At 44.0% G+C, this 26,341-nt stretch overlaps 1 protein-coding gene across 1 annotated transcript; it reads left to right on the top strand.

Moving 5' to 3' along the window:
• The first annotated feature begins 4,389 nt into the window (after window positions 1-4,389).
• Window positions 4,390-26,071, top strand: SFR1 (SWI5 dependent homologous recombination repair protein 1). The gene is made up of 4 exons (XM_040361836.1): window positions 4,390-4,627; window positions 8,984-9,097; window positions 23,686-24,051; window positions 25,309-26,071. The coding sequence occupies exons 2-4, from the start codon at window positions 9,005-9,007 to the stop codon at window positions 25,498-25,500; spliced, it is 651 nt and encodes a 216-aa protein (XP_040217770.1). The 5' UTR covers window positions 4,390-4,627; window positions 8,984-9,004; the 3' UTR covers window positions 25,501-26,071.
• The last annotated feature ends 270 nt before the right edge of the window (window positions 26,072-26,341 follow it).

The following is a 26,341-nucleotide window of genomic DNA, read 5'->3' as shown; positions in this document are numbered from 1 at the left end:
TGCATTGCATATACCGTATTTATCGGCGTATATCACGCACTTTTTTGCCCTTAAAATCAGGGCAAAATTGTGGGTGCGCAATATACGCCGATACTCCCTTCCCGCGCTGTGTTTGAACCACTGCGCCGACATATACCAAGCGCAGTACACTCAGGTATACTCGGGCAGGCTCGGCTCCGCTCGCGGTCACGTCCTGTGCGTCCTGTTCATCCTTTACGCGAGAGGAGCCGAGCGGGGATCGGCTGAAAAACACAGCGGGGAGGACACCACGGACACCACGATGGCCGCAGAAGGTCGCCGGACCGGGCAAGGCCGCCGATGGACGCGATGGATGCCGGTCAAGACACCAAAACTGTAAGTATAAAAAAAAAAAATTCCAGGAATTTCAGGGCTAGATTAGGGGTGTGCGCTATACGCCGGTGCGCGTAATAGGGCGATAAATACGGTATCTTCTCTTTTCCATGACACACATTGGCCTCTGAGAGCTGTCTTAGGAGTCAGGAGGAGGTGTTTTATCAGCCCACACATCCAGCTGCGATCAGGATCTCGATAGCTGTTTGGATAAGCAGCCGTGAGGTGAGCTGCCAGCACATCAGGGGTGTCATCACTGAAGATTTCATTTGTGCACATTGCAATTTTGGTGGAGGTGTTTTATCTAGACACTGTTCTGTGGAGGAATTACTGGACTGCTAGATTTGATCCTTATTTATGGACAGGACTTTATCACGTGTGATTTTTGATAGTTTTGCACTTTTTTTCCCCACTTATTTTATGCTCTTTTTTATTTACTCTCGAGGCATCATGAGTCCTCTGATTTGCTCCATGGGTTTTGTTGAACTGTTGTCATCATCATCCTCATTCTTCAACAACTCATTAAAGAGTCAAGCTATTTTAGCAAATCCTTCAACGAACCTTCTATAGTGTAAGCAAAATCCCAGGAATGACCTAAGCTCAGTTTTATTGGTAGGTGTTGGCCAAGAGGTGACAGCTTCCAGCCTCTGGTGGTGGTCAGTAGCTAGGGATGAGCCGAACACCCCCCGGTTCGGTTCGCACCAGAACCTGCGAACGGACTGAAAGTTTGTGTGAACTTTAGAACCCCATTAAAGTCTATGGGACTTGAATGTTCAAAATCAAAAGTGCTAATTTTAAAGGGTAATATGCAAGTTATTGTCCTAAAAGGGGTCTGGGGACCCAGGTCCTGCCCCAGGGGACATGTATAAATGCAAAAAAAGTTTTAAAAACTGCAGTTTTTTCGGGAGCAATGATTTTAATGATGCTTAAAGTGAAAAAAAAAGTGAAATATTCCTTTAAATATCGTACCTGCTGGGTGTCTATAGTATGCCTGTGAAGTGGCATGTGTTTCCCGTGTTGTCCCTGCACAAAATGACATTTCTATAGGAAAAAAAAGTCATTTAAAACTGCTTGCGGCTTTAATGTAATGTCTGGTCCTGTGCAAAGGAAACTAAATCAAAATACTGGAGGTCCCTGCCTGTATTTGTATGAGAACACCAGCAATTGTATTCAGGTAAGCTTTAGGTGCACACTGTGCAAAGGACACAGTACACAAAGTGAAAATACTGCAGCTAGCACACTTGCCTGCTGGGCACATTTACCCCCTACTGCCACAGGCCAATTTTCACTTAACTTTAAGGGCAATTTTCAGGAAAATGCAACACTGTGCTCATATGAAATTTGTATATTTTTTTCACACAAATAGAGCTTTCTTTTGGTGGTATTTAATCACCACTGGGTTTTTTTTTCTTGCTAAACAAATGAAAAAATACTGAAAATTTGGAAACAAATTTTTTTTTTCATAGTTTGTTATAACATTTTGCAAACAGGCAATTTTTTCTCAACAGCACTGATGAGCACTGATTGGCAGCACTGGTGGGCACTGTTGGGACTGCACTGAAAATCAAAACACAGGATGCAGGGGGTGCGCAGACAGCGTGATCACGGGAGGATGTCCATGTACGCCCTGCTGGCAAAGTAAGCTTGTATAAGCTTGCATCTTTTGGCTATAGTGTGGGCAGGAAGTGGTTAATGTGGAACGTATGTTAAGGTGACCAGATTTTTAAAATGAAATCCGGGGACATATTTTTTCTTTACTAGTAATGGCAACAATCAGCGACTCTCTGCCCGTCGCCGCCCACCTCACGGCCTCTCATGTCCTACTCTTCGGGCCCCGGGTACTACTGGATGGGGAGCGGAGGAAGATCACTCCGCCAGGAGATAGGCAGGTGGCTGGCCAGGAATTGAGCCAAGGCAGAAGAACATGCGAGCGAAGCTGAATGGGCATGCACCTGAAACTGAAGAAATATTCCCTCCGCTCCGACCAGCACATGATCATCAGAAGGGGGCACAGATAATGGGGAAAATACAAACCCCCTATGCTAGTAAGCACGGCGGAGCAGGGGCGTGTAATTCTAATTTTCTTATTTTAATTTTGCACTGACTGGGGTAGATTCACGTACGGGCGCGCATAGTTACGGCGGCGCAGCGTTTCGTATTTACGCTACGCCGCCGTAACTTACAGGAGCAAGTGCTGTATTCACAAAGCACTTTTTTCAGCGTAACTGCCTTTAAGAATCGGCGTAACGCTACGCGGGCGCGGAATTCAAATTACGGCAGCGTATGTGAATCTACCCCACTGTCTTTGAAATTGCCCCTGTCCCCTATTAAATACATGGGAATGTAGGCTGTACCAAATAAATATAACTAATACCTATAAATAAAAACTCAACATACCAAAGTGTATTTAAATAATTTTATTGATAATAATTATTTTTTTATTCATTTTCTTTTTTGGTAATAGAAATGGCCGCGGCACCTTTATTGGTAAATATATAAATATATATAAATAAATAAATAATCCAATTAATAATTTAACTTCTTAATAAATAAAACTTTCAATATTCAACTTCTTAAAATAACTTTCCAAACTTAAAATTCTCTCTCAAGATCTCGCTCAGTCATAAAACTCGAGCGAATACCATAAATAATAAATAAATACAAGTCCCCCCTTGACTTCAAGGGTGACATGATACATAACAGGTGCTGCGACAGGGTGGGAGGGAAGGGGGAGCACACCACGCTGATCCAGGTCACAGCTGGTTAATGCCTCGGGGTGCTGGGCTTATATAGCCCCAAAAAGACCGGGAAAAACGTGACTTGAAAAAGACCGGGAAAAACGTGACTTGAAAAAGACCGGGAAAAACGTGACTTCAGCCTTCCCGCTCAAAATCACGTTTTTGCCGCCCAAAAACAGGCTTCTGCCCGCCCAAATTATACCTGACAGCCATAGTGAAGCTGACAGGACTCCATTTTTTTTTTTTTTTTTTTTAAACAGACATATAAAATAACGTTTACTGTAGATTTAATTTATTTATTTATTTTTTATTTATTTTGCCAGCCACTCTCCCCATGTTGTGGGCACTAATTAATGCCCCCTTTTCAATCTGGGGACAAAACCAGGGACAGACTTGATCTGGGGACAGTGTCCTCAATCAGGGGACTGTCCCCTGAAACTGGGGATGTCTGGTCACCCTAACATATGTTCCTTGCTAAAAAACATTATTTTTAATTGTTTTTGGGTAGGTAGGAAATAGACCCATATTCGGGAGGAGGTGACATCACTACTTGCCAACTGCCATTCCTCTCCTATATGTAAAATCTGTGTTTTTTTTTGTGAGAAATTTACTTAGAACCCCCATTTAAAAAAAAAAATATATATATATATATATATATATATATATATATATATATATATATATTTGATCATATTTTTTCCTATTACAAGCAATGTACAAATCCATCAGATCCCTGCTGACAAAACAGAACTCTGCCTTGTTTACATAGAGAGAACTCTGTTCTGTGTCTCTCCTTGCCGATCAGCGGGGGCCAGAGGACACCATGTCCGGCACCCGCTGATCGGCTTGCACTGTGTCCAATCACAGCACAGCCATGGCGCTGGCAGTGCGCGCCCCCCATCCCAGAAAAACTGGATCACATACTACGGTAGGTACGTGATCCAGCGGAGGAGGACCGTCTTGCTGCCGTACATCCAAGTGATTCGGTCGGGAAGCGGTTAACCTGTTGATCGAACAAAAAAACTGACTAATGTATGGGCTGGCTAAAGGGTCGGTCACACCAGCCTGCATGCTGAAATAGGGGTAGACTGGGGACCATTGTGTAGTGGAGGTCAGGGGCATTGTTACAGCAAGGCACTGTCAACCTTTTTTTTTTACTTTATTGAAATGGCCACAAAATGACATTTCTTTCATTTCTATGTAACGTGAGGTGAAGAAGTGCAATGCATATTTTTTTTACACAAAGCACTGCAACACACCTTAATGCAGCGTTTTAGTATACACAGGGCACATAGGGAACCATTATTGTCTGTGACTCTGTGTGCCTTGGCGCTGTGACTTTCTGTATATACCACTACAGCTCAGCGAGTCAGCTGAGGTGTACAGGCGGGAGTTCCGAGAGAACGGAAGAACTACACATCAGGGATGCTGATTGGAAGAAGCTGGGTCATGTGACCAGCAGCACACAACCAGGAAGTGTAAGCAAACAGAGCGCACGGAGGAAGGAGCTGTGGAGTTATACTATTAATAACAAGGAGGTGATGGGCTGTGTGTTATATTGCATGGAAAGGAAGTGATATGAGAGACATAACAAAGGAGGGGGTCGGTGGTATGGGTTAGTTTGGGAGTATATATAACATACACTTATGAAATTGCTTTGCTGAAGTTATAGATGCTGTCCCCTTTGTAAAAATGAATGTTGGTATACCTGTGTTCAATATGTCGAAAGCTAATGCAAACTTTTGCAATAATATTGCTGCTGCAGGGAAGAAAACTCTTGCACGCTGTCAGAGGGAGCAGTTTGAAAGTTGGGGGCATCTGTTTGCAACCATGTTCTATGTTAGACTCTAAATCTGGGTGCAACATGGTTTACAAGGTGGAATTGGCCTTTAGGACCGGTTCACACCACAAAAACGCACTCCAGGTGTGTTTCTGCATGTGCGTTTTAAACATGTTTTGGTGTATTTTTGATGCGTTTCTGGGTGCATTCCAGGTACAAATTTTTTTTCACTATACTAGGGTCCAGTGCATTACAGTGCATTTTTTTTTTTGGTGCGGTTTACTGCGTTCCAGTACAGGAAAAATGCAGCAGGTTCTAGTTTTTTTTTCTGGAACTGGAAATCCCTGGAACTGACTGCACTGGTGTGAACTGTTTTTGATGCAGAAAAAAACCTCACTGGACTGCATGTGGTGTGAACTGGGTTTTAGCCCTGACACACACTGAGCTGTGGGAATGAAGCCAATTTCACTCCGCTTGTCAGTCCCAATTTCGGCGGCGATTTCACAGACATCTGTGTGGGTTTCTGCACAGCTGTCAATGGAAATTGCACCCTGAAATCACAAAAAGTAGTACAGAAACAACTTTTTGAAATCGGTGCGGCGCCGCAAATGCAGCCGATTTGACATGTCACAATTAAGGATGAGCTCTGGCGTGTTCGCATAGAATAGAACACGTGCAGAGCCCGCCAGGAAGTGTGCACGGCGCTTTGATAATAACAGCCAGGGAGACATTTCACGATCCCTGCAGCCGAGCATCGGGACAATGTCACCCTGGCTGTTATTAGCACAGCGCCGTGCACACTTCCTGGCGGGCTCTGCACGTGTTCTATGCGAACACGCCAGAGCTCATCCTTAGTCACAATGCACCAATGTGAACTAAGGCATATCTGCAAGGCATTATGATAATGTGCTAGCTAGCACATTATGAAAGACTTACCTTTTAAACTAAGCCCTATGTTGGTGCTGTTACCGCTGCAGAGGCTCCCATCTTCACCCGCTCTTCCCTCCAAAGGGGACTCCGGGCATCTGTCTGAGCCACGATGATGTCTCTCCCATGCATGCATAAATCACAGTCGCGGCGCACAGGTATGCTGTTCCTTCAGCGCGCATGCGCAAGAATATCTCTTAAATGGTGCACGTATAGGATTACCTGTAGGTAAAAAATAATTTCCAGGGTTTACTACTGCTTTTACCTTCCTGGCGGTAATCCCGAGTGTGGATTGGGGTTCATTTTCAGTACCAGAGGCGGTAATCCTGAGCCACACTTGGGATTACACTGTAGTGATACCTACCTTGTCCCTGCGATCCCCAATGTCCTCCGGCCGATGCCGGTGTTCCGTCAGATTAGGCGACCGTCATATCTTGTAATGTACGTGACCCTTGGTTGCTGCCGTCTTGCTATACCTTGCACTCGTCCACAGTACAGATACAGCGATAAGCGGATATCTTGTTTTGCATCTAAAGGGTTTGTAAAGGAAATTTTTTATTTTTATGTTAATAGCTTCCTTTACCTTAATGCAGTTCTGTTTTCATGTCCTCATTGTTCGTTTTTGCTCTCAAGTTGCTGTAATTCTTCTCTGATCTCCACACTTCCTGGTTGTCTGTTTCCTGATGACCACAGTACTGGGAGCTTTCTCTCTGTGGTCACTAATCAAGGAGGTGTGATTACTGTGGCCCGGATTCAAAGAGATTTGCGCTTTTTTTGCGGAGGCGCAGGGCAACGATTTTGCCCTGTGCCCCCGCAAATTTACTCTGCTGCCCTTGATTCACGGAGCAGAAGCTCCGAGAATTGCGCGCCGGCAAAATTGCCTGGCGCTAGAGCACGCAATTTAAATGATCCCGTAGGGGGCGGGAATCATTTTAAATTAGGCGCGCTCCCGCGCCGAGCATAGAGCGCATGCTCCGTCGGGAAACTTTCCCAACGTGCATTGCGGCAAGGACGTCATTTGCTTCCAAGTGAACGTGAATGGCGTCCAGCGCCATTCACGAATCACTTACGCAAACAATGTGAAATTCAAATTTCGCGACGCGGGAACGACAGGTATACTTTAGCATTGGCTGCCCCTACTATTAGAAGGGGCAGCCTTACGCTAAACACACTGTACGGAAACTATGTAACTTGCGTACGCAGGGCTCGCGCAACATTGTGAATCGGTGTTAGTATGCAATTTGCATACTATACACTGAGCACAATGGGAGCGCCCCCTAGCGGTCATCGCAAGAATGCAGCCTAAAATATGCGTGGCATAAGAGCCTTAGTCGGCGTTACGATGTTCCTGAATCAGGAGCATTCGTAACGCCGGAGCAAGTAAGCAATTGTGCTGTGTAATTGCTTCTTGAATCTGGGCCTGTGTGTCTAAAACCCCACAGCACCAATTGGTTTTGTTTTCCAAACCATCACTGCCCTGTATTGGCTCTGTGGCTCTGTACATCACAGAAGCAGGAAACAACATGCAAAAACGAAACTAGAAACTGCAGGTACATTATATGATTGATTTTAATCATTTTTAAAAGGAATCAGTATTAACTATTATGTCTCTATACCCTGTAAACAGTCATTTCAGCAAAACATTTTTTTTCCTTTACAACTCCTTTATCACTTATTTGTAACCATTTATTTATGTATTGCCTTTTTTGGGGACCCCTCTCTGTACTTCTGGGATTCTTGTCTAGGCGATGTCAGACTGCCGCCGGGGATACCCATCACACGTCCCATGAGGCCTTAGGGTTCTGTAAAAGTGCATGCACTGCAACGTGTCAACAGGGGGGCAGCTGTCTTTTTTTCTGGCTCCTGCAGCTGGCCCCCTGATAATGCAGCACATCTGTGTCATCAGGAGGCAGCTGCAAGAATCTGCAATCGAAAGAGCTGGCTTCCAAAAGACTTGAGAGGAGGATGACAGTGTGGGGCCTGGCATGCGTTGCATTAACAGCCAACTCAAAATGAATGGGTTGCCCCAATGCACTGTGCATGTTAATGTGTATAAGGTACAATACAAGCATATAATACAGCCGCACATCTGGTGATGTATTGCAGAGCTTTGAACCAGTGTGACGGAAACAGGATTTTTGCAAACACATGAATATTCACAGGTTCACTTTATTCGCTATTATTTATTTTATTTTTTACTAAATTCACCCCTCAGTGTGTTGCATGACTTGAACATCAATAGGAGGGTACATTTTTTCTGAACTAAAGAGTTGCAAGAATTCTGTCTTTGTGGAAATTACTAAACGCTAACAGCCAGTCGTCCTTTCTGAGCATTCCCTGCAACACTAGGCTCATACATCCAGGTCTCTGATTGGCTGACTTGAGCGGTACAAAAGCTGGCTGTTCCCTTACTAGCGGGCACGGCTGCAGAAGGTAGAGGTTTGATTGGCAATGTTGCTTAGAACCAGCCTTCTTAGTGGTCTGGTATTGTATTGCAGGGTGGAAGACTTCATATTACTAATTCCCACAGGTAGTTTGTGTTTTAGAAGTGTACATGTACTTCCAAAAGCTGCATTGTACTATAAGTGGTATTGGAGAATGCTGCTCTCTACCTAGCAGGGTGTGCTGAGACGTGTAGTGTCACAAGAGCATGAGGGCACAAGCTAGTCTTATCACCATGGCCTATAAGCTAGAACCTTACCATGCTGGGATTTGTAGTACCACAGCAAGCTGAGAATCGCAGGTGGTCCTAGCCATAGTTCTTAGGTACATGGTTGTTGGAACCCATACAAAAATGTTGGCTAGTGTTGAGCTGGCTATACACTCACAGGTTTCTCACATTCAGACCCACGGCCTGAACAAGAGAAATCTTTTGATACCTTCATCCATGCTGAATGCCATTGATGGAAGAATCTCCTAGGCCGACTATTGTATTCTGACAGCCGGCACCATGAATACTGGAACATGTAGCTGATTGGCTGCAGTCAATGTTTGACCGGCCAGCAGTTTTTGCTTGCTTCCTTCAATAAAAAGATGACAGGCGAAGTGGTGCTAACTGGGCAACCCATGGCTTGATTTTGTTCCAGTTCGTCAAACCAGCCAAAATTTGCTCCTTGTATGGCCAACTTTATACTTAAAGGATGTTAATTGTTTTCTGTTTATTTTTTTATCTTTTATTTCTATCAAGAAAGCTTGGATTCAAGCAGCAATGGACTTTCTTTCATCAGAATCCCCAAGCCTCAACAATTCCCCTAAGTATATTGGCTCCCCGGATCCACAAAACAATATACCTGCTAAACAAGTAAGTAACTCTTCAATTGTGTTGGAAATCACTCTCCTAAAGTATACTTATACTCTGGGAACATTCTGTAAACTACCCCCCACATTGATAGTAGGCACTGTGGGGGAGATTTACTAAAACGGAGGCACTTAGAATCTGGTACATCTGTGCATGGTAGCCAATCGGCTTCTAACGTCAGCTTGCTCAATTAAACTTTGACAACAAAACCTGGAAGCCGATTGGTTTCCATGCAGAGGTGCACCAGAATTTGCACTCTCCAGTTGTAGTAAATCTCCCCCTCGCTGAAACTTTTTTTTGTGTGTGTAGTTAGGACCTCTGTCAGGTTTTTATTGCTGTCTATGCCCTTTATAGGGAGATTCATCCTTTTCTATTTGTTTTGGTGACTACTGTCACTGGGTCTGAAAGTGATAGAAAATCCATTGCTATTGTGACATGTGAAGAGAATGAAGATCCTCAAAAATTTTCACTTGTCACCAGAGCAAGAATGTACTGTAATAAAAATCTTCCAATAGGGGAACAACTGTCCATACCAAGGCAGAAAGTGAAGGAGAATCCCTCCAATGGGACATAAATGACAGAAAACCTGACAGGGGTTTTAATGCTTCTCTACCCAATTTAAAAGGGAAAAAAAAAGTTTGGGCTTTATATATAATTTACCACACTGTGCTCAGGAAAAAAATTGTATGGGCCATGGGATGTTCATGAGAGCTGCTAGCAAAAGCCAGAGATTATGAATACTTGTCTCGTTCATTCTAATTATTGGGGAACATACACTACTGTGCAAAAGCTTTAGGCAGGTGTGAAAAGATGATGTGAATTAAGAATGTTTTCAGGAATAGAAGTGTTAATAGTTTATTTTTATCAGTTAATAAACTGGAAAGTAAATGAAGAGAAATTCAAATCAATATTTGGTGTAACCACCCTTTGCCTTCAAAACCGCATCAATTCTTCTAGGTACACTTGTACACAATTTTTTTAATTTTTTTAAAGGAACTCAGTAGGTAGGTTGCTCCAGACATGTTGGGGAACTAACCACGGATCTACTGTGGATGTCTCAGATCCTTTGGTTTCTTCATGTCATCCCAGACAGACTCAAGATCAGGGCTCAAGCCATCACTTCCAGGTCTCCTTGTTCTTCTTTACGCTAAAGATAGTTCTTAAAGTAGTTCTAAAGCCTTAAGATTTTGTGCTGCGGCTGCTTTCTAGACCCCCCCCCCCCCTTTTCTTATCTGATCCAGCGATGTGCCCGAGCGACGTGGCGCCCTCCGCTGTCTCTCTCCTCATTGGACAGATTGATAGTGGGAGCGATTGGCTCCTGTCAATCAAATTCGGTGACACGGTGGCGGGCTGAGTCCTGCTGTCTGTGTAGAGCATGCACTGGTGCCCCTAGGGAAAAAGGCTTTCCTTGGGGGCAGCCATAGAAGGCCCTCCTGGGCCTAGATCGCTGGTGGGGAGACCCAGAAGAGGATCAGGTTGGTTTTGCACAGAGCAGCTATACAAAGCTTTATAACAACTTTAATTACAATGGCTGTATGTTTGGGGTTGTTTTCCTGCTGCAGAATACATTTGAGGCAAATCCTGCTGCAGAATACATTTGAGGCCAATCACACACCTCTCTGATTGTATTACACGATGGATAAATATCTGCCTATATTTCTCAGCATTGAGGACACCACTAATCCTGATTGAATCTCCAAATTTATTTGTAGAAATTAAGTCCCAAACTTGCAAGCAGCCACCACCATACTTCACTGTTGCTTGCAGACACTCATTATTGTACTTTTCTCCAGCCCTTCAGCGAACATACTGCCTCCTGCTACAGCCAAATATTTCAAACTTTAACTCTTCAGTCCAGAGCACCTGCTGCCATTTTGCTGCACCACACATTTCTATGTTTTTGTGCATTATTTGAGCCTCTTGGCCTTGCTTCCATGTTGGAGGTATAGCTTTTTGATCGCAATTCATGAAGACCACTTTTGGCCAGACTTCTCCGGACAGAATATGGGTGTAGATAAAAATGTGTATCTCACGCCTATTATGTGAGTGAATTACAAAAACAAAAAATAAAATTAGTAGCTGCTGCCTCAAAACTGAGTGAGAATATCACTAGAGCAAATATCGTATATACTGCATCGATGTTAATGTGGACGCCCATGATAATGTTTGTATAATATGGTTTTTAATGTCAGGTTTAATGGCAGTATCATTGCCTATTCAGTCCGGTACTGAGGCTGTAAACATTTGAATCTCCTCCTCCGATATCAAGTAGCCAACACTATTTAAGATGACCCACGTAGTGACCAAGTACACTTCCTGATGACGTGTAAACAAAACGTACGTTGTGGCTGTACTTGGTCACGCTGATACATCACTTCCGGTCCCTATGGCTACCCGCTATTGTAGGTGGAACGCACGCCAGTCCTCTACTACTTGACAAATATCCACTCGCATACCATGCCATGCAGTCTCGGTGCCGGGCTATGGCACTAATAAAGTAAGCAGCCATTTGTTTTGTTTTTTGTATTGTTCTTACATTTTAATAAACGGGATTACACTATTTGGTTTCTTATATCTTTCATTTACATATTCGGTCTTGTGCCCTCACGGAGTGAGGGCTGATCCAGTTAACCATCTCTATCCATGCAGCAAGCATCATCTTGCTAAAAGCTAATTTGAACTTCTTGACCAGAGGTCAACATCCTCTGGTAAGCTGCCATCCATTTATTGAGCACATTGGGTGATGCCATACAACGGTGAAGGTGGTTCTCTACAGTTCCTGCGACTGGATAACTTTTCACAGAGTTTCTGCAAAGTTTGCCACCGTGAACATTTTTTTTTAAGTGTAATTATTTGGATCACAAGGACATTTGAATTTCATTATTTGATTTATATCACTGTTTCACGCATTGATATACACGTTTTTATCACACTAACCTGAGTATATACAGTTACCTTTGGAATATTGGTGATTTGTCATTAGCAGGTTCAGTTAATGTTGCACAATATTGAATTATGTGTTAATTTGTATATAGGCAGGCTGGTGTTCAGTTTTTCAAGATTTTACAGTTTAACACATTTAAGTATTACACTCCAATTTCTTATTGCCTCCATTTCAGGATATGGGTGTACCTGGGTCCTATGAGTCTCTGCCAGTTTTGTGCTAAAGGCACTGCTAGACATCTTCCAATGTTGAAGGGATGTAAGCATTATATGTCTTTCATTTGCTGCATTAGGTTTCCTTGTCCAACCACTGCGTCTATGGTCCTCAACGTCGCCTGTTTCTTTATGCTTCTTCAAAAACGCTTTAACGGCACATCTTTGAACTCCCAGTTTTCTTAAGTCCTTGCCTTGTTGATGCAGTATAACTACCTTGTGTCTTCTTGCTGTGCTCAGACTTGCCATGGTGTATGACCTGTGACCTGAAACTGTGTTCCACAACCTCACCTTGGTAGCAGTTTGTATGTTCCTCATCCAGTTTAAAGACTCATACACAGCATTTCTTTTCTTCAGTTAATGGCTGTTTCAATCTACATATGAAATTGATGATCATTAGCCCCTGCTTGGTATAATTAGTTAAATGTTCACCTGACTAATCCTACAAAATCCCTGACTTTTGTAAGATTTGATGCGAGTTTGAATCAAAAGGTTAGTCACACCAAATATTGATTTGATTAAGGCTGGGTTTACACTATTGCTAATTGGATGTGGGTTTCCCCTGTATTCAATCCGGGAGATTGTAAAAGGCTCTCTATGAAGCTGGTTTACTCATCTCCGGAGTGACTCCAGTGCCAACTGAATTGGAGTCCTGTGCACCTTCTGATCCGTTTCAGGTCCCAATTCAGCCATAATTTTGCGCTGAAATCGGACCTGACACGATGAACAGGGACGCTGCTGTGAGCCGCTCTGTGCTGCGGTGTGAACCAGCCTTAGATTTGTCTTTTGTTCACTCACTTTTCATATTGTAAAATTATAAAAATAAAACATTTTAATATATATATATATATATATATATATATATATATATATATATATATTTTTTTAAAGCATTCTTACTTTACTTGGTGGAAATATAGGGTGCTTTCTAGTCAGCAAATGTGTGTGTCCTTTTTATACATGTGCAATGAATAAAGAATTATTAATCGATTCAATACATTTCCATATATGCAACATATGTGAATCAAAAAAAAAAAAAAAAATTCCAATGTTGTCATATGTTGAAAAATATGGCTTGCATTTGTATTCATCCCCCATATTACTCTGATACCACTAACCTAAATCTAGGGGAACCAATTGCCTTCAGAAATCGCCTAGTTAGTAAATAGAATCCACCTGTGTGTAATTTACTCTCAGTATAAATACAGCTGTTCTGTGAAGACCTCGGAGGTTTGTCAGAGAACCTTGGTGAACAAACAGCATCATGAAGGCCAAGGTACACACCATACAGATCAAGGATAAAGTTGTGGATAAGTTTAAAGCAGGGTTAGGTTATTTAAAAACAATAACATTTCAAGCTTTAATCTCACGGTTCAATTAATTTTTTTTTTTTAAAACGTAAAGAGTATGGTACAACTGCAAACCTACCAAGACATGGCCGTCCACCTAAACTGACATGCCGGGCAAGGAGAGCAATAAAGTAGAAGTAAATCTTCCTATTGTTTTCAGCCAAGGAAGCTGCTATCTTGGCCTCTGTTTTAATCTAAAACTGCTATGCTGCACATGTGATCAGTTATGACACCAGCCATTGGATGGTTTGACAGTTTAGTTGAGAGCACAACCAATGGGAGTGTTAAATTTCCAGCTTTTGCTAGAAAAGTAAGTGTTTTATTGATGGGTTTACTTGCGCTTTAATCAGAGAAGCAGCCAAGAGGCCCATGGTAACTCTGGAGGGGCTGCAGAGACCCACAGCTCAGGTGGGAGAATCTGTCCACAGGACAACTATTAGTCGTGCACTCCACAAATCTGCCCTTTATGGAAGATTGTCAAGAAGAAAGCCATTGTTAAAAGAAAGCCATAAGATGTCCCATTTGCAATTTGCGAGAAGCCATGTGGAGGACACGGCAAGAAGGTGTAACTCTTTGGCCTAAAAGCAAAACGCTATGTGTGGCAGAAAACTATCAGAGTTGATGGAGAGGTGGATGGAGCCAAATACAGGGCAAGCTTAGTAGAGGTCGACCGATATGGATTTTTCTCTGGCCGATGCGATATTTAGAAATCGGGGGTGGCCGATGGGCGATATATGATGCTGATTTTTTATATTTTTTGGCACTGGCAGATGGCACTTTCTTTATCGTACATCACGGGACACAGAGCAGCATATTCATTACTATGTGGGTTATATGGAGTACCTTCAGGTGTTGACACTGGCAATCTCAAACAGGAAATGCCCCTCCCTATATAACCCCCTCCCATAGGAGGAGTACCTCAGTTTTTACGCCAGTGTCTTAGGTGTTAGTCATGGTTTAGCTTGCCTCCGCATCCTTGGGATTAGGTGAGCTACCGGTTCTGTCCAAAAAAGCCTGAGCGCTAAAGTGGTCAGTAACCGGACCCCAAACCCTTGGGGTATAGCCCATAATGCTTTCTTTTTAAGAGAGCTGGACCCTGGGCCCAGAACTTAGAAAACCTTTGGGCGCCTAATGTTTTCTGTTTGCCAGGGTGCTGTATGGGTCCAGGACAGTGGATCCTTCATGGAAGAAGAAGGTTCCCAGGGCCTGAAGGTCTAGACATCACCACGGAGATGGGGGAAGATTGGGCCTCTTGCTTGGCAAAGTCCTGCGGCATGGAGCAGGTAAGTAAGGGGAAAAACTTGCGGAACTTGGCTCTTAGCAAGTTTTTTCTGGGAGGTCACAGGGGACATGCCTAAGGTTATGCATTGCATCTGGCAAACCAGTCACATATCATGAAGATAGGATGGCTCTATATGTTATCATTCCCCATAAAAAGTGACCTCCCTGGTAGTGTTGGAAAAGCTGTGAGTGGGGCCTTTTGTGTACAAATGTATGTGTGTGTCAGAGAGCTATGCTTACCTGCAAGCCTCCAGGCGATGCTCTATCCAGTCCTCTTCCTCATGCCTGCAAGGCAGGCAAAAAACGCTGACCTCCTCGTGTGTTCCAGGCCTGCGGCTGCAGGAACAGAGAGGCCCTTCCTCCCAACCCCCCCCCCCCCCCGTCGGCGGGCGCGCGCGCGGTGCGCGTGCACGTGTTATAGGCGCATTTGGCGCCGTTTTAGCTGGGGGGGAAGGGCGGGTCAGTGGTTTAAGGAAGGGGCGGCCCTTCCTTAGTGCCACAGCTCATTCAATACTTTGGCTTGAGGGAGGAAGGACTGGAGTGAAGCACGGGGCGCTGAGGACACACAGTGGCCAGAAAGAATACTACAGTCTTCAGAAGATTGTGGTTTAGCCTAGGAATAGGCTGTTTTTTCTTTTCCATCTCATAGTCTTTTCTTTGGCAATACTACTCAGGGGGATAGAATGTTTTTTCTTGCCTAGATTGAAAAAAAAAAAAAAAAGAAGAAAAGTTTTTTTCTTTTGAAAAAAAAAAAAAAAAAATGTCATCTGGGGTAGAGGAAACATTTTTTATTCCCCAAACAGGTGTTTGGGCATTTAACTATTTATAAGTCCCAGGTACCAATAAGTAGCAGGTGTGCCTCGGTATTGTACCATGGCATCAAAGAACAAGCCAGAGGGTACAAAAGGTGGGGATTCCCCCACAGAGTCTGAGGTCTCGGACAGAGCTATGCCGCTGCTTTCCCCACAGGGAGCCTTTGGGCCATCGGGATCTGGGGCTGGAGCTGACGCGAGTCAACCCAACCCTAAGATGGTCACGGAGGAGGTGTTGCTCACCTCTTTAAATGAGATGCGGAGAAGCATGGGAGAAATGATAGCCGCAGCTATGCGGGGTAGTAAGCGGAATAGATCTCCGTCACCCGTGCGCGGACCCTCGGAAGAGGAGGTCCTTTCCTCTGGGGAATTGGACGACCTCTTGGACAAAGACCAAGTAGGTTCAGGGATCGAAGATCCGGATACAGAGGAGTCTGGGGCAGTCTCCCTGAGGGAGAGCTGGTGGATTCAAGGCTTGACGGACTTGGTCCATAAGGCATTCAACCTGCCTGTACCAGATCTCCAGGTATCGACGATTTCAGCTTTGGGCTCACTGAGGGCGCCTCAAAGCAGTGCTGTGTTTCCGATCCATCCTCTATTGGAGGGAGTCTTGTTCCAAGAGTGGAACAAACCAGACAAGGTGTTCTTACCACCTAAGAAATTTTCTGTCTTATATCCTATGGAAGAAAAGTTTTCCAAGAGATGGGCTTCTCCTGCAGTAGACGCAGCCATCTCATGTGTTAACAAATCGTTAACATGCCCTGTAGAGAACGTACAGGTTTTCAAAGATCCAGTTGATAAGCGCTTGGAAGCACTACTTAAGAACTCCTTCACTTCTGCAGGGGCAGTAGTACAGCCAGCCGTGGCTGCGATTGGAGTCGCTCAAGCTTTATCAGATCAATTTAAGCAAATGCTTGAACTTATTCCTGCCGAGCAGGCAGAAGAATTTTCGGATGTCCCTAAGGCCATATGTTTTACGGTAGACGCAATCAAGGATTCCATCCAGCAAGCGTCACGTTTATCGTTATCCCTTATCCATATGAGAAGACTCTTATGGTTGAAAAGCTGGGAGGCTGAGCCCCCATGCAAGAAGCTCCTGGTAGGGTTCCCCTTCCATGGAGGACGGCTCTTCGGAGAGGACCTAGATAAATACATTCAGACCATTTCAAGCGGCAAGAGTACACTCTTGCCAACTAAGAGGAAGGTTCAGGGGCCTGCGTTTAAACGACAGTCCTCCCCTGGGCAGGGGCCCTCTAATGCCAAACAGTATCGACGGCCTCCTGCAAGAGCAAACTTCGGCTTCAACAGCAGATCAGAAGGACAGGCTGTTAGAGGCAAGAGGCAGTGGTTTCGCAAGCCAGCAAAACCAGCCCCCAAGTCTACCTCATGAAGGGGCGCCCCCACCCACGAAGGTGGGGGGAAGGCTGCGACTCTTTTCGGAGATTTGGGAAGCCAGCATTCCCGACGAGTGGGTACGGTCTTCCGTGGCCACAGGCTACAAGCTAGAGTTCCTAAGGTTTCCTCCTCCTCATTTCCAGGAGTCGAGGATTCCAAACGATCTGGAGAAAGGAGCCGCATTAAGATCGGCTCTAGATCATCTACTTTCCCAGGGAGTAATAGTAGAGGTACCAGTCCTGGAACAGGGGCTGGGTTTCTTCACGAAGGTTCTAGCTCCAATCCTAGCCAAGCTAAGGATCCAAGGGGTCACGATCCTAGCATACCTGGACGACCTCCTAGTCATAGACCACTCGTCTCCCGGCTTGGAGCGAGCAGTGGCCCTCACGGTCCAATACCTCGAGAGGTTCGGCTGGGTCCTAAATCGAGAAAAGTCAGCATTCCAGCCCACAAGGCAGTTGGAATATCTCGGCATGAGATTAGACACAGAACAACAAAGGGTGTTCCTACCTCTGAGGAAGGTCAAAGCCATCAAGGAATTAATCCTACTGGTTCTAAGCAAGAAAGAACCGACTATTCGCCTATGTATGAGACTACTAGGCAAGATGGGGGCTACATTCGAGGCGGTGCCATACGCCCAGAGCCACACTCGCATCCTGCAGGCAGCCATCCTGTCAGCATGGAGCAGAAGGCCACAGGCCTTGGATATCCCGTTGCCACTCTCATCAAGAGTCCGGCAAAGTCTGTGTTGGTGGTTAGACCCTCAGAATCTACTGAAGGGAAAGTCTTTCAACCCAGTGGCTTGGAAGATAGTGACCACAGACGCCAGCCTGACGGGCTGGGGAGCGATTGTGGATGGTTCCACTCGCCAAGGTATTTGGGCAAGGCCAGAGAAGCTTTTACCCATCAACATCTTGGAGCTCAGAGCGGTTCGACTAGCCCTCAGGGCTTGGACGTCGAAATTGCAGGGGTTCCCGGTGAGAGTTCAATCAGACAATGCCACGGCAGTGGCATACATAGATCACCAAGGGGGAACCAGGAGTCAGGCCGCTCAGAGAGAAGTGAGCTTGATTCTCCTAGGGGCAGAGGCTCATGTGCCCTGCATATCGGCAATATTCATTCCCGGAGTGGACAACTTTCAGGCGGACTTCTTAAGCCGCCAGACTCTATTGCCGGGGGAATGGTCTCTGCATCCACAAACCTTTCAAGCACTCTGCCAAAAATGGGGAGTGCCGGACGTGGATATCATGGCATCGAGACTCAACAAGAAGCTAGACAGGTTCATGTCCCGCTCAAGGGATCCGATGGCCTGCGGAACCGATGCTCTGGTTTGCCCTTGGCATCAGTTCAAACTTCTTTATGCGTTTCCCCCGCTCCAGTTACTACCCCGCCTGCTGCGCAGGATCCGGGTGGAGCACATACCAGTCATCCTGGTAGCTCCAGCATGGCCCAGAAGGGCATGGTACTCACTAATCTTAAGGATGGTAGTGGGAGACCCTTGGACTCTTCCTCTACGGCCAGACCTGCTATCGCAAGGTCCGATCCTCCACCCTGCCTTACGGCATCTAAATTTGACGGCCTGGAAGCTGAATCCCTGATTCTCAGGGGTAGAGGTCTGTCTCAGAAAGTAATCTCTACCCTAATCAGAGCCAGGAAACCGGTCTCTAGGGTGATTTATTACAGGGTCTGGAAGGCCTATGTAGGCTGGTGTGAGTCCAAGCGATGGCTTTCTCGCAAATTCACCATTGATAGAGTTTTAAGTTTTCTCCAGCTAGGAGTGGATAAAGGATTGGCATTAAGCACAATCAAAGGACAGATTTCTGCTCTGTCAGTGTGGTTTCAGCGGCCGCTGGCCACCCACTCGCTGGTTAAGACCTTCCTTCAAGGGGTCTTACGTATTAAACCTCCAGTTAAATCCCCGCTTTGCCCGTGGGATTTAAACCTTGTTCTGTCAAGTTTACAGAAACAACCGTTTGAGCCGTTGGCTGAAATTCCTTTGGTTTTACTGACAAGGAAGTTAGTATTTTTGGTCGCCATAGTTTCCGCAAGAAGAGTATCGGAACTGGCGGCCTTATCCTGTAAGGAACCATATCTTATTTTTCACAAGGACAGGGTCGTTCTCCGCCCTCATCCTTCCTTCCTACCGAAGGTTATATCCAGTTTTCATTTGAACCAGGATTTGGTATTACCATCCTTCTTCCCTAAACCTACTTCCAGAAAGGAAGGGTTGCTGCATACCTTGGATATCGTCAGGGCCATGAAGGCCTATCTTAAAGCTACAAAGAAGATCCGGAAAACAGATGTGCTGTTCATATTACCGGATGGGCCCAAGAAGGGGCAGGCAGCTGCAAAGTCCACCATTTCTAGGTGGATTAAGCAATTAATCACTCAGGCCTACGGCTTGAAAGGGTTGCCTCCTCCAGTATCATTAAAGGCTCATTCTACTAGGGCCATGGGCGCCTCCTGGGCAGCACACCACCAGATCTCTATGGCTCAAGTTTGCAAGGCGGCAACCTGGTCTTCTGTCCACACGTTTACAAAATTCTACCAGTTGGACGTAAGAAGGAATACTGATACAGCCTTTGGGCAGGCAGTGCTGCAGGCTGCAGTTTGAGACCCTCGGATTCCGGGGGCTCCTCTTTTTTGAGTTAAATTTAAAATTTAAGATTATTTTTCTCAACTAAGTTGGATTTATTATGATTTGAGTATTTCTCTAAATTAAATCCTTTTGTCTTGGAGATGTTCTCCCTCCCCTCATTGTGAGCATTGCTTTGGGACATCCCACATAGTAATGAATATGCTGCTCTGTGTCCCGTGATGTACGATAAAGAAAAAGGGATTTTTAATACAGCTTACCTGTAAAATCCTTTTCTTGGAGTACATCACGGGACACAGAGCTCCCACCCCTCTTTTTGGGGACCATTTTGGGAGGCATACTGCTTGCTACAAAACTGAGGTACTCCTCCTATGGGAGGGGGTTATATAGGGAGGGGCATTTCCTGTTTGAGATTGCCAGTGTCAACACCTGAAGGTACTCCATATAACCCACATAGTAATGAATATGCTGCTCTGTGTCCCGTGATGTACTCCAAGAAAAGGATTTTACAGGTAAGCTGTATTAAAATCCCTTTTTTTGACAGTTGGCACTGGCAGGTGGCACTGGTTGACATTGGCAGGTGGCACGGGATGGCAATGGCAGGTTTCACAGCTGATAGTGTAACTGTGAAACTGCTCTCTGCAGCGCTGCGGTGTGTGAAACTGTATGGAGAGAGGGAGGAGCTGACAAATTCAGTGGCATGATGTCGGAGGTGGGTGGGACCCAGCAGCTATCCAGCCAATGATTGGGCGGTTTAATAAAAAGGGGCAGGGCCACATACACGTAGCGGCCCGCCCAGATCCCATTCGCTTGGCAGGTGTTGGATAGCTGGGTCCACCCCTGACATCCAGCCTCAATTTTGACGGCTCCTCTCTCTATCTCCATAAAGTTTCACACACCGCGGCGCTGCTCTGCCAACAGTGGGGAGAAGGGAGGAGGATTCTCCACACTCTGCTGGCAGAGGTGCGGTCAGTGATAATCTGCTGATGCCGATTTCTCCAAAATGGCCAAATATCGGTCGACCTCTAAAGCTTGGAAGAAAACCTGTTAGAGGCTGCAAAAGACTTGAAACAGATGTTCACCTTCCAACAGGACAACGACCCTAAACATATAGCCAGAGCTACAGTGGAATGGTTTAGAATGGCCTAGTCTAAGTCCAGACCTAAATCCAATTGAGAGTCTGTGGCAAGACTTGCAAATTGCTGTTCAGACGCTCTCCATCCAATCTGACAGAGCTTGAGCTATTTTGCAAAAATTTCACTCTCTAGATGTGCAAAGCTGGTAGAGACATGCCAAAAAAGACTTGCAGCTGTAATTGCAGCGAAAGGTGATTCTACAAAGTATTGACTTAGGGGGGCTGAATACAAATACACTTTTCACATATTTATCTGTAAAAAAAAAAACTATTTATCCTTTTTCTTTCTACTTCAATTATGTGCCACTTTGTGTTGGTCTCGCATATACAATCCCAATTAAATACATTTGTTTTTGGTTGTAACATGACAACATGTAGAAAATTTCAAGGGGAGTGAATACGTTTTCAAGGCACTGTAGTAGATGTTTAATTATCCCAGCATTGGGTTGTTACTTTTTTTTTTTCCTTTCTAGCTCATAAATCATTAGTAATACTTATGATCATGAGAGTGCTGTAGGGTAATAGAGGGGGGCATAAATCATTGCCCCTTTGTTTGATAAACTACCTTGACTAAATACAGAAGTATCTGTGTAACTTGTGTACATCTGCGCACATGTCTTATTTCACGATCCTGAGAACTTCTTAAATGAGTCACTTTATTGCTATATTTCACATACTGAAACAATCATCTTTTTTTCTGTTTTCTGGCGCCCTAGGTAATGATTTGACAAGACCTTGAGGCGGACTTCAGTTTTTAAATACTGACTAACAAATATACTATGTTAGCAATGTTCCAAAAAAATAAATAAGCATCATAAACTGCTGTTGCTAAACACATGTTGAAGATTGAACACATATGACTATTGGAGCTCTTATGTTAGAACTGAATTTAAGATATTTGTTAAAGGGGTTTTCCAATTTTTGTAAAAACAAACCAATGGGGTTGTTAAGAGGGACTGCACATATCTGTCATCACATTGCCTCACTGGTTGGTAGGAACCCAGTGCCATGAGCCTGTAACAATGGAAAAAAAACTGGCATTGCTTGGGAGCCTATAGCTTCCCATAGGGGGGATTTCCTAAAACTTTAGCAGACTGAATCTGGGGTAGCTGTGCAAAGTAACCTTTTATATCTTCAGCTTGATCAGTTAAGCATTGAAAATTAAAGATGGCTGTTGATAGGTTGTGACACACGGATGCCCCAGATTCTGACTGCTTCATTCTTCCATGGTGTTTCAATGAAACTGTTACTTTCATTAACTCATTGGCACACAATTACAATTTCAGTGTAAAAGTTGTGATCCATAGTCAGTATGCCCGCTAGCAGCATCGCTTGAAAGCCAGGTTCAGGTCATTAGCCAGCGTTCACTTGGGTACACCAAGGTGGATGCAGGCTAGAAAAGGACCTGAAGGAAATGACTCTGATTTATTGTAACTACAGTGGAAACAAATGTAAAGATTTTTAAAGTGGTATTGCAGCTTACCAATTCTTAGATGCGGTAACGCAATTATTTACTTTTTTGGGCTGTTTCCCCCTCGATTTTTACTTGGTGATCTGGCCTATAACACTCATCCTGTATTAGAGTGCCTCTAATCTGGGTGAGGGAGCACAGGGGGCACCCTTTAGACAGCAGAATCGTCAGTCTGGGGGGGAGGGGGGGTGGGAGTGTTAGACCAGCTTATTTAGACACATCTACAAATTGAGACCAAATTCCAGCTCGCACTGCAGTTACAGCAACATTCTCTTTTTTCTTTTACGATAAATGTTTTACATGAATAAATAAAAGCTGAACATTGTAAGATTGTTGTTTGTGTCAACACTCTTAACTGATACAAATGAAGGAGCGATGGTTCTTTTGAAAAACAGCAGACATATTAGCCAAATAACCAGGCAAAAATAAAAGACAACTAATGCAGCCATCACATCCATAAACTGGTAAGCTGCAATATAATAAATGTTTATATTGGAGTTTAATACTGTCTTTAAGTATTTTGTTTGGAGTTCTACTTTAATCTTGGTGCTTGACATGCATATGTTAAAGTACTCATGAAGAATTTTGGCTTCAGTAGGTTTTATTTTGAGAGCCAGCAAATTAAATCCAGCATATGTATGATAGTGAAGTAAGAACGCCATGAAGGGCTTATTGGACAGTTTTTGCAGCACTGTACAATATAAAGGGAGTCTGTACTATTACAATACAGGAGGGCCCAGCTCATGGAGCTTTCAATCCATAGAAAGTTGGATTTTCGACATGGCATGTCCACGGAACACACCATAACCACATTTTATGGCTGGTTTGTTTATTCTCATTTATCATGGTACTGTATGGTGTTCCTAAGAGTGCAAAAAGTATGCAAACCAGCAGTGGCTTTGTCCATGGTGTTCCGACTTAACCTTTCAATCAAATACACTAATGTTGTAGATACGGACCCTTACACTTTGTGTACAAACAGTGGTTTCTCTGTAGAGATACAACCCCCCAGAGCTTAAGTTCTCCAATCGGCCAGGAGTGTAAGTTTTGCCTATTGCTTTGTTGGCCCTTTACAGAAAAACCCCTGCTTTTACACAAATACCCCTTCAATACCAAGGGTCCTTTTCTGTGGTACGTTGGCAGGGGACAGGCTTTTCTATTCAGGCTTTGTCTGCTTTCCGAAAGTAAGGCTGTGAACACCCAGTTGGGCATTGGTGTCAATTAGAATGTGTTTGTAAATGTGGTTAGGGAGCTTTACTTTATGAAAAATTCATTCTATGTTCAGTACAGAAATATGTTTGAGTTCTGGACAATATTTGTCAATACTTTTCCAAAGAACTGTGAACAAGTGTTATGCAGATTGACAGTCACTTATTGTTTTGTGTTTGTTCTATAGCCCATGAGTGCCACCCTTCGAGAGAGGCTCAGGAAAATGCGAAGATCTTTCACTTCGCCATGTCCAGTTGCCAAGCGGCTGAAAATTGATTGTGAAGAGAGCGATACTCCTTCACAGTGTGCCAGCAATCCCACCCCTACCCAGGATGCTCAGGGAAGCTCCATCGCGCACACACATACTTTTGTCTCATCTGTAGACTCTAGCCTTTCAGAATGTCTGCCTTTAGTGGAAGTCTCCACACCAACCACTCCTAGGTATACCAGCCATCAGGATTTGCTTCAGGAAAAAAGGAAGTTGCTAAAGCGAGTTGAAGAGAAGGAAAAAATTCTAAGGAGATTAAAAATGGTTAAATTGTATCGCTCTAAGGTAATGTGCAACCTTCCTTATATTTAACTTCCCTGGTTCCTTCTTTCCCCTCATCAAAATGCAAATTACATTTGGCTAGTCGATATTGGACATCCTCCAGCCAGGGAACAAGGTGGGCACTTTTTGACTTAAAGTTGTAGCTAATCATCCAGATTGTATTGGCCGCTGAATGCTGCTATTTCTAGAGATGGTGTTTCACCACCTCTGGATCCAGCAGCCCATCCATCGCTGGTCACACCAATGCCACATAGGAATTAAGTTGTATGTGACTTTTGCCGCGTCTCCAGATACCCCCTCCGCTGCCTAAGCATAGTGAATCTGCTAGGAGCTGAGGACTTCTCACTTAAACTAAAAATAATTAATAAAACATTTTCACTCACTGAGAGGCTGAACCGTGTGTTGGTCCAAGCATGTGGGTGGATCCCGACTTCATTATTACAACCTTGCACATGCCTGGACCGGCTCTGTGACATCACCCGACAGCGGGCTTCAGCCTGCTCCCTGTTGAAAACGGGTCACAGGAGTGCAGAACGAACAGCACTCCTGTGATCCACTGGAGAAGTACAGCCAAATGAGATTGGGCTGTACTTCTCCTTTTAAGCATGCTCTGAGAGCACCGATGAATAAAGACCATCCTATGATCCTTCTTATCCAGCTGTCAACTGTCCCACCCACTAGAAATGAATAGCAATGCATGTAAATGGTGGCTAAAATGTGTGAAGCTATAGCGTACAAACTGAAATTGCTTTTTATAAGCAGAGCTTCAGTCTCCTCCAAAAAAAAAACTAGTCAGCGGATGTAGCTGCTGAGTTTTAGTATGAGTTTTACCCGTCCATCATCCAAACCTGTTCTTCACTGGGCTTTGAGTCCCTAACGCCGACACCATAACTAAGGGAAACCGCCTTGCAGTTTCACACGGCTCATGCATGAACCACGCTGCGCTGTTTATAGTCCTGCAATCTTCTAAAAAATGTAGTTAAAAGGCATCGATTGCGGCCTCTGTTCTTTTTTTTCTAATATGATCTAGTGTGTGTGTGTGTGTGTGTGTGTGTGTGTGTGTGTGTGTGTGTGTTTTTTTTCTCCTACATTTTAATTTGTAAGCACACACAGAAGTTTTGGGTGTTTCCATACTCAACATTTTATCCGATTACAAACTACAGTATATAGTGTGGTTGAGAAAAGAAGGCTGATTACAATGAAAGTCGTTTTTGATCAATGTACATGACCAGTGTGTTTTTTTTCCTTTCCCCATTATAGAACAATCTCACCAACCTGCAGTCATTAATAGAGAAATGGAGAAAAGGTAGTCAGCTTTTGCTCTATGAACTCCAAACTGCTTTAACTACTGAGAATAAAAAGATTAGTCTCACGCAGCTGATAGAAAGTTATGGGCTGGATGAGAAATTACTTTGTTACAACAGAACAGAAGAAGACTTTGAAGAACCCTGACAAGGAAATGTATGAGGGGCTTTTTTTCTTGATATTGATTTTACTTATGCATTTGCTATTTGGAAGAACAGTTTTAAGTTCTCTCCAGGCAAAACTGCCTTCTGTTAAAAGGTCAGAACTGATATTTCAATGTCTGGAATATGCTTGGGCATTAAGCCACTAACACTTCTCCATGTTTAGAGACTCTGGCTACAAGATCTGTGTGTTTTTTGAGTTCTCGGACCTGCACACACATTACAAGGTGGCTCCACTTTCCCTGTTGGATTGTACAGTTTTTTTTTTACATTGCAGAGAATGTAACATGCAGGGTGGAAATACACCAAAGTGGGCAATTGGACTCGGGCAGGAACTGTTGTGTGGAGACATCGCCACAGGAGTTCCTGTGTGATAATAGGCGTTATCAGCTGGCTCTGTCCATGTGATGCCGTATAGAACCGCAATATCGTTTTTTGGTTTGACTTGCTGTTTATTTTATGAAATGTTAAATTATTTTTTAGTATTTGTAAAATTTAAGAATATTTAGAAATGAATTCATATATAATTTGATAGTAATAAAAAGTTTGAATGATGACTGTGGGTTAAGTGTAGGTAGTATTATTGTAAAATACAATAATTGATAATGTGTGGTATTTTGTGCAAAATATATGGCTGCATAAAAAGTGCACTTGCATTTACAGCGGTATTAAACCCAAAAGCAAACATTTATCATGTTACAGCTATCCATTCTTAAATGGGATGACTGCATTAGTTTACTTTTTAGGCTTTCTTCCAACCTGGTAATCTGGCCAGTAAGTCTGTTTCTCAAAAGAGCAAGCTGTCCTGCAGATGTAGTAATTATAGG

The sequence above is a fragment of the Rana temporaria genome, chromosome 8 (genome assembly GCF_905171775.1).
Source record: "Rana temporaria chromosome 8, aRanTem1.1, whole genome shotgun sequence".
NCBI classification, from domain to species: Eukaryota; Metazoa; Chordata; class Amphibia; order Anura; family Ranidae; genus Rana; species Rana temporaria.
This window is presented reverse-complemented; position numbering and strand designations above follow the sequence as displayed.

Coding starts and splice junctions, on each gene's coding strand:
- SFR1 (XM_040361836.1), top strand. CDS start 9,005: ATGGACTTTCTTTCATCAGAATCCCCAAGCCTCAACAATTCCCCTAAG. Junction 9,098..23,685: donor ACAATATACCTGCTAAACAA/GTAAGTAACTCT, acceptor TTTGTTCTATAG/CCCATGAGTGCCACCCTTCG. Junction 24,052..25,308: donor TTAAATTGTATCGCTCTAAG/GTAATGTGCAAC, acceptor TCCCCATTATAG/AACAATCTCACCAACCTGCA.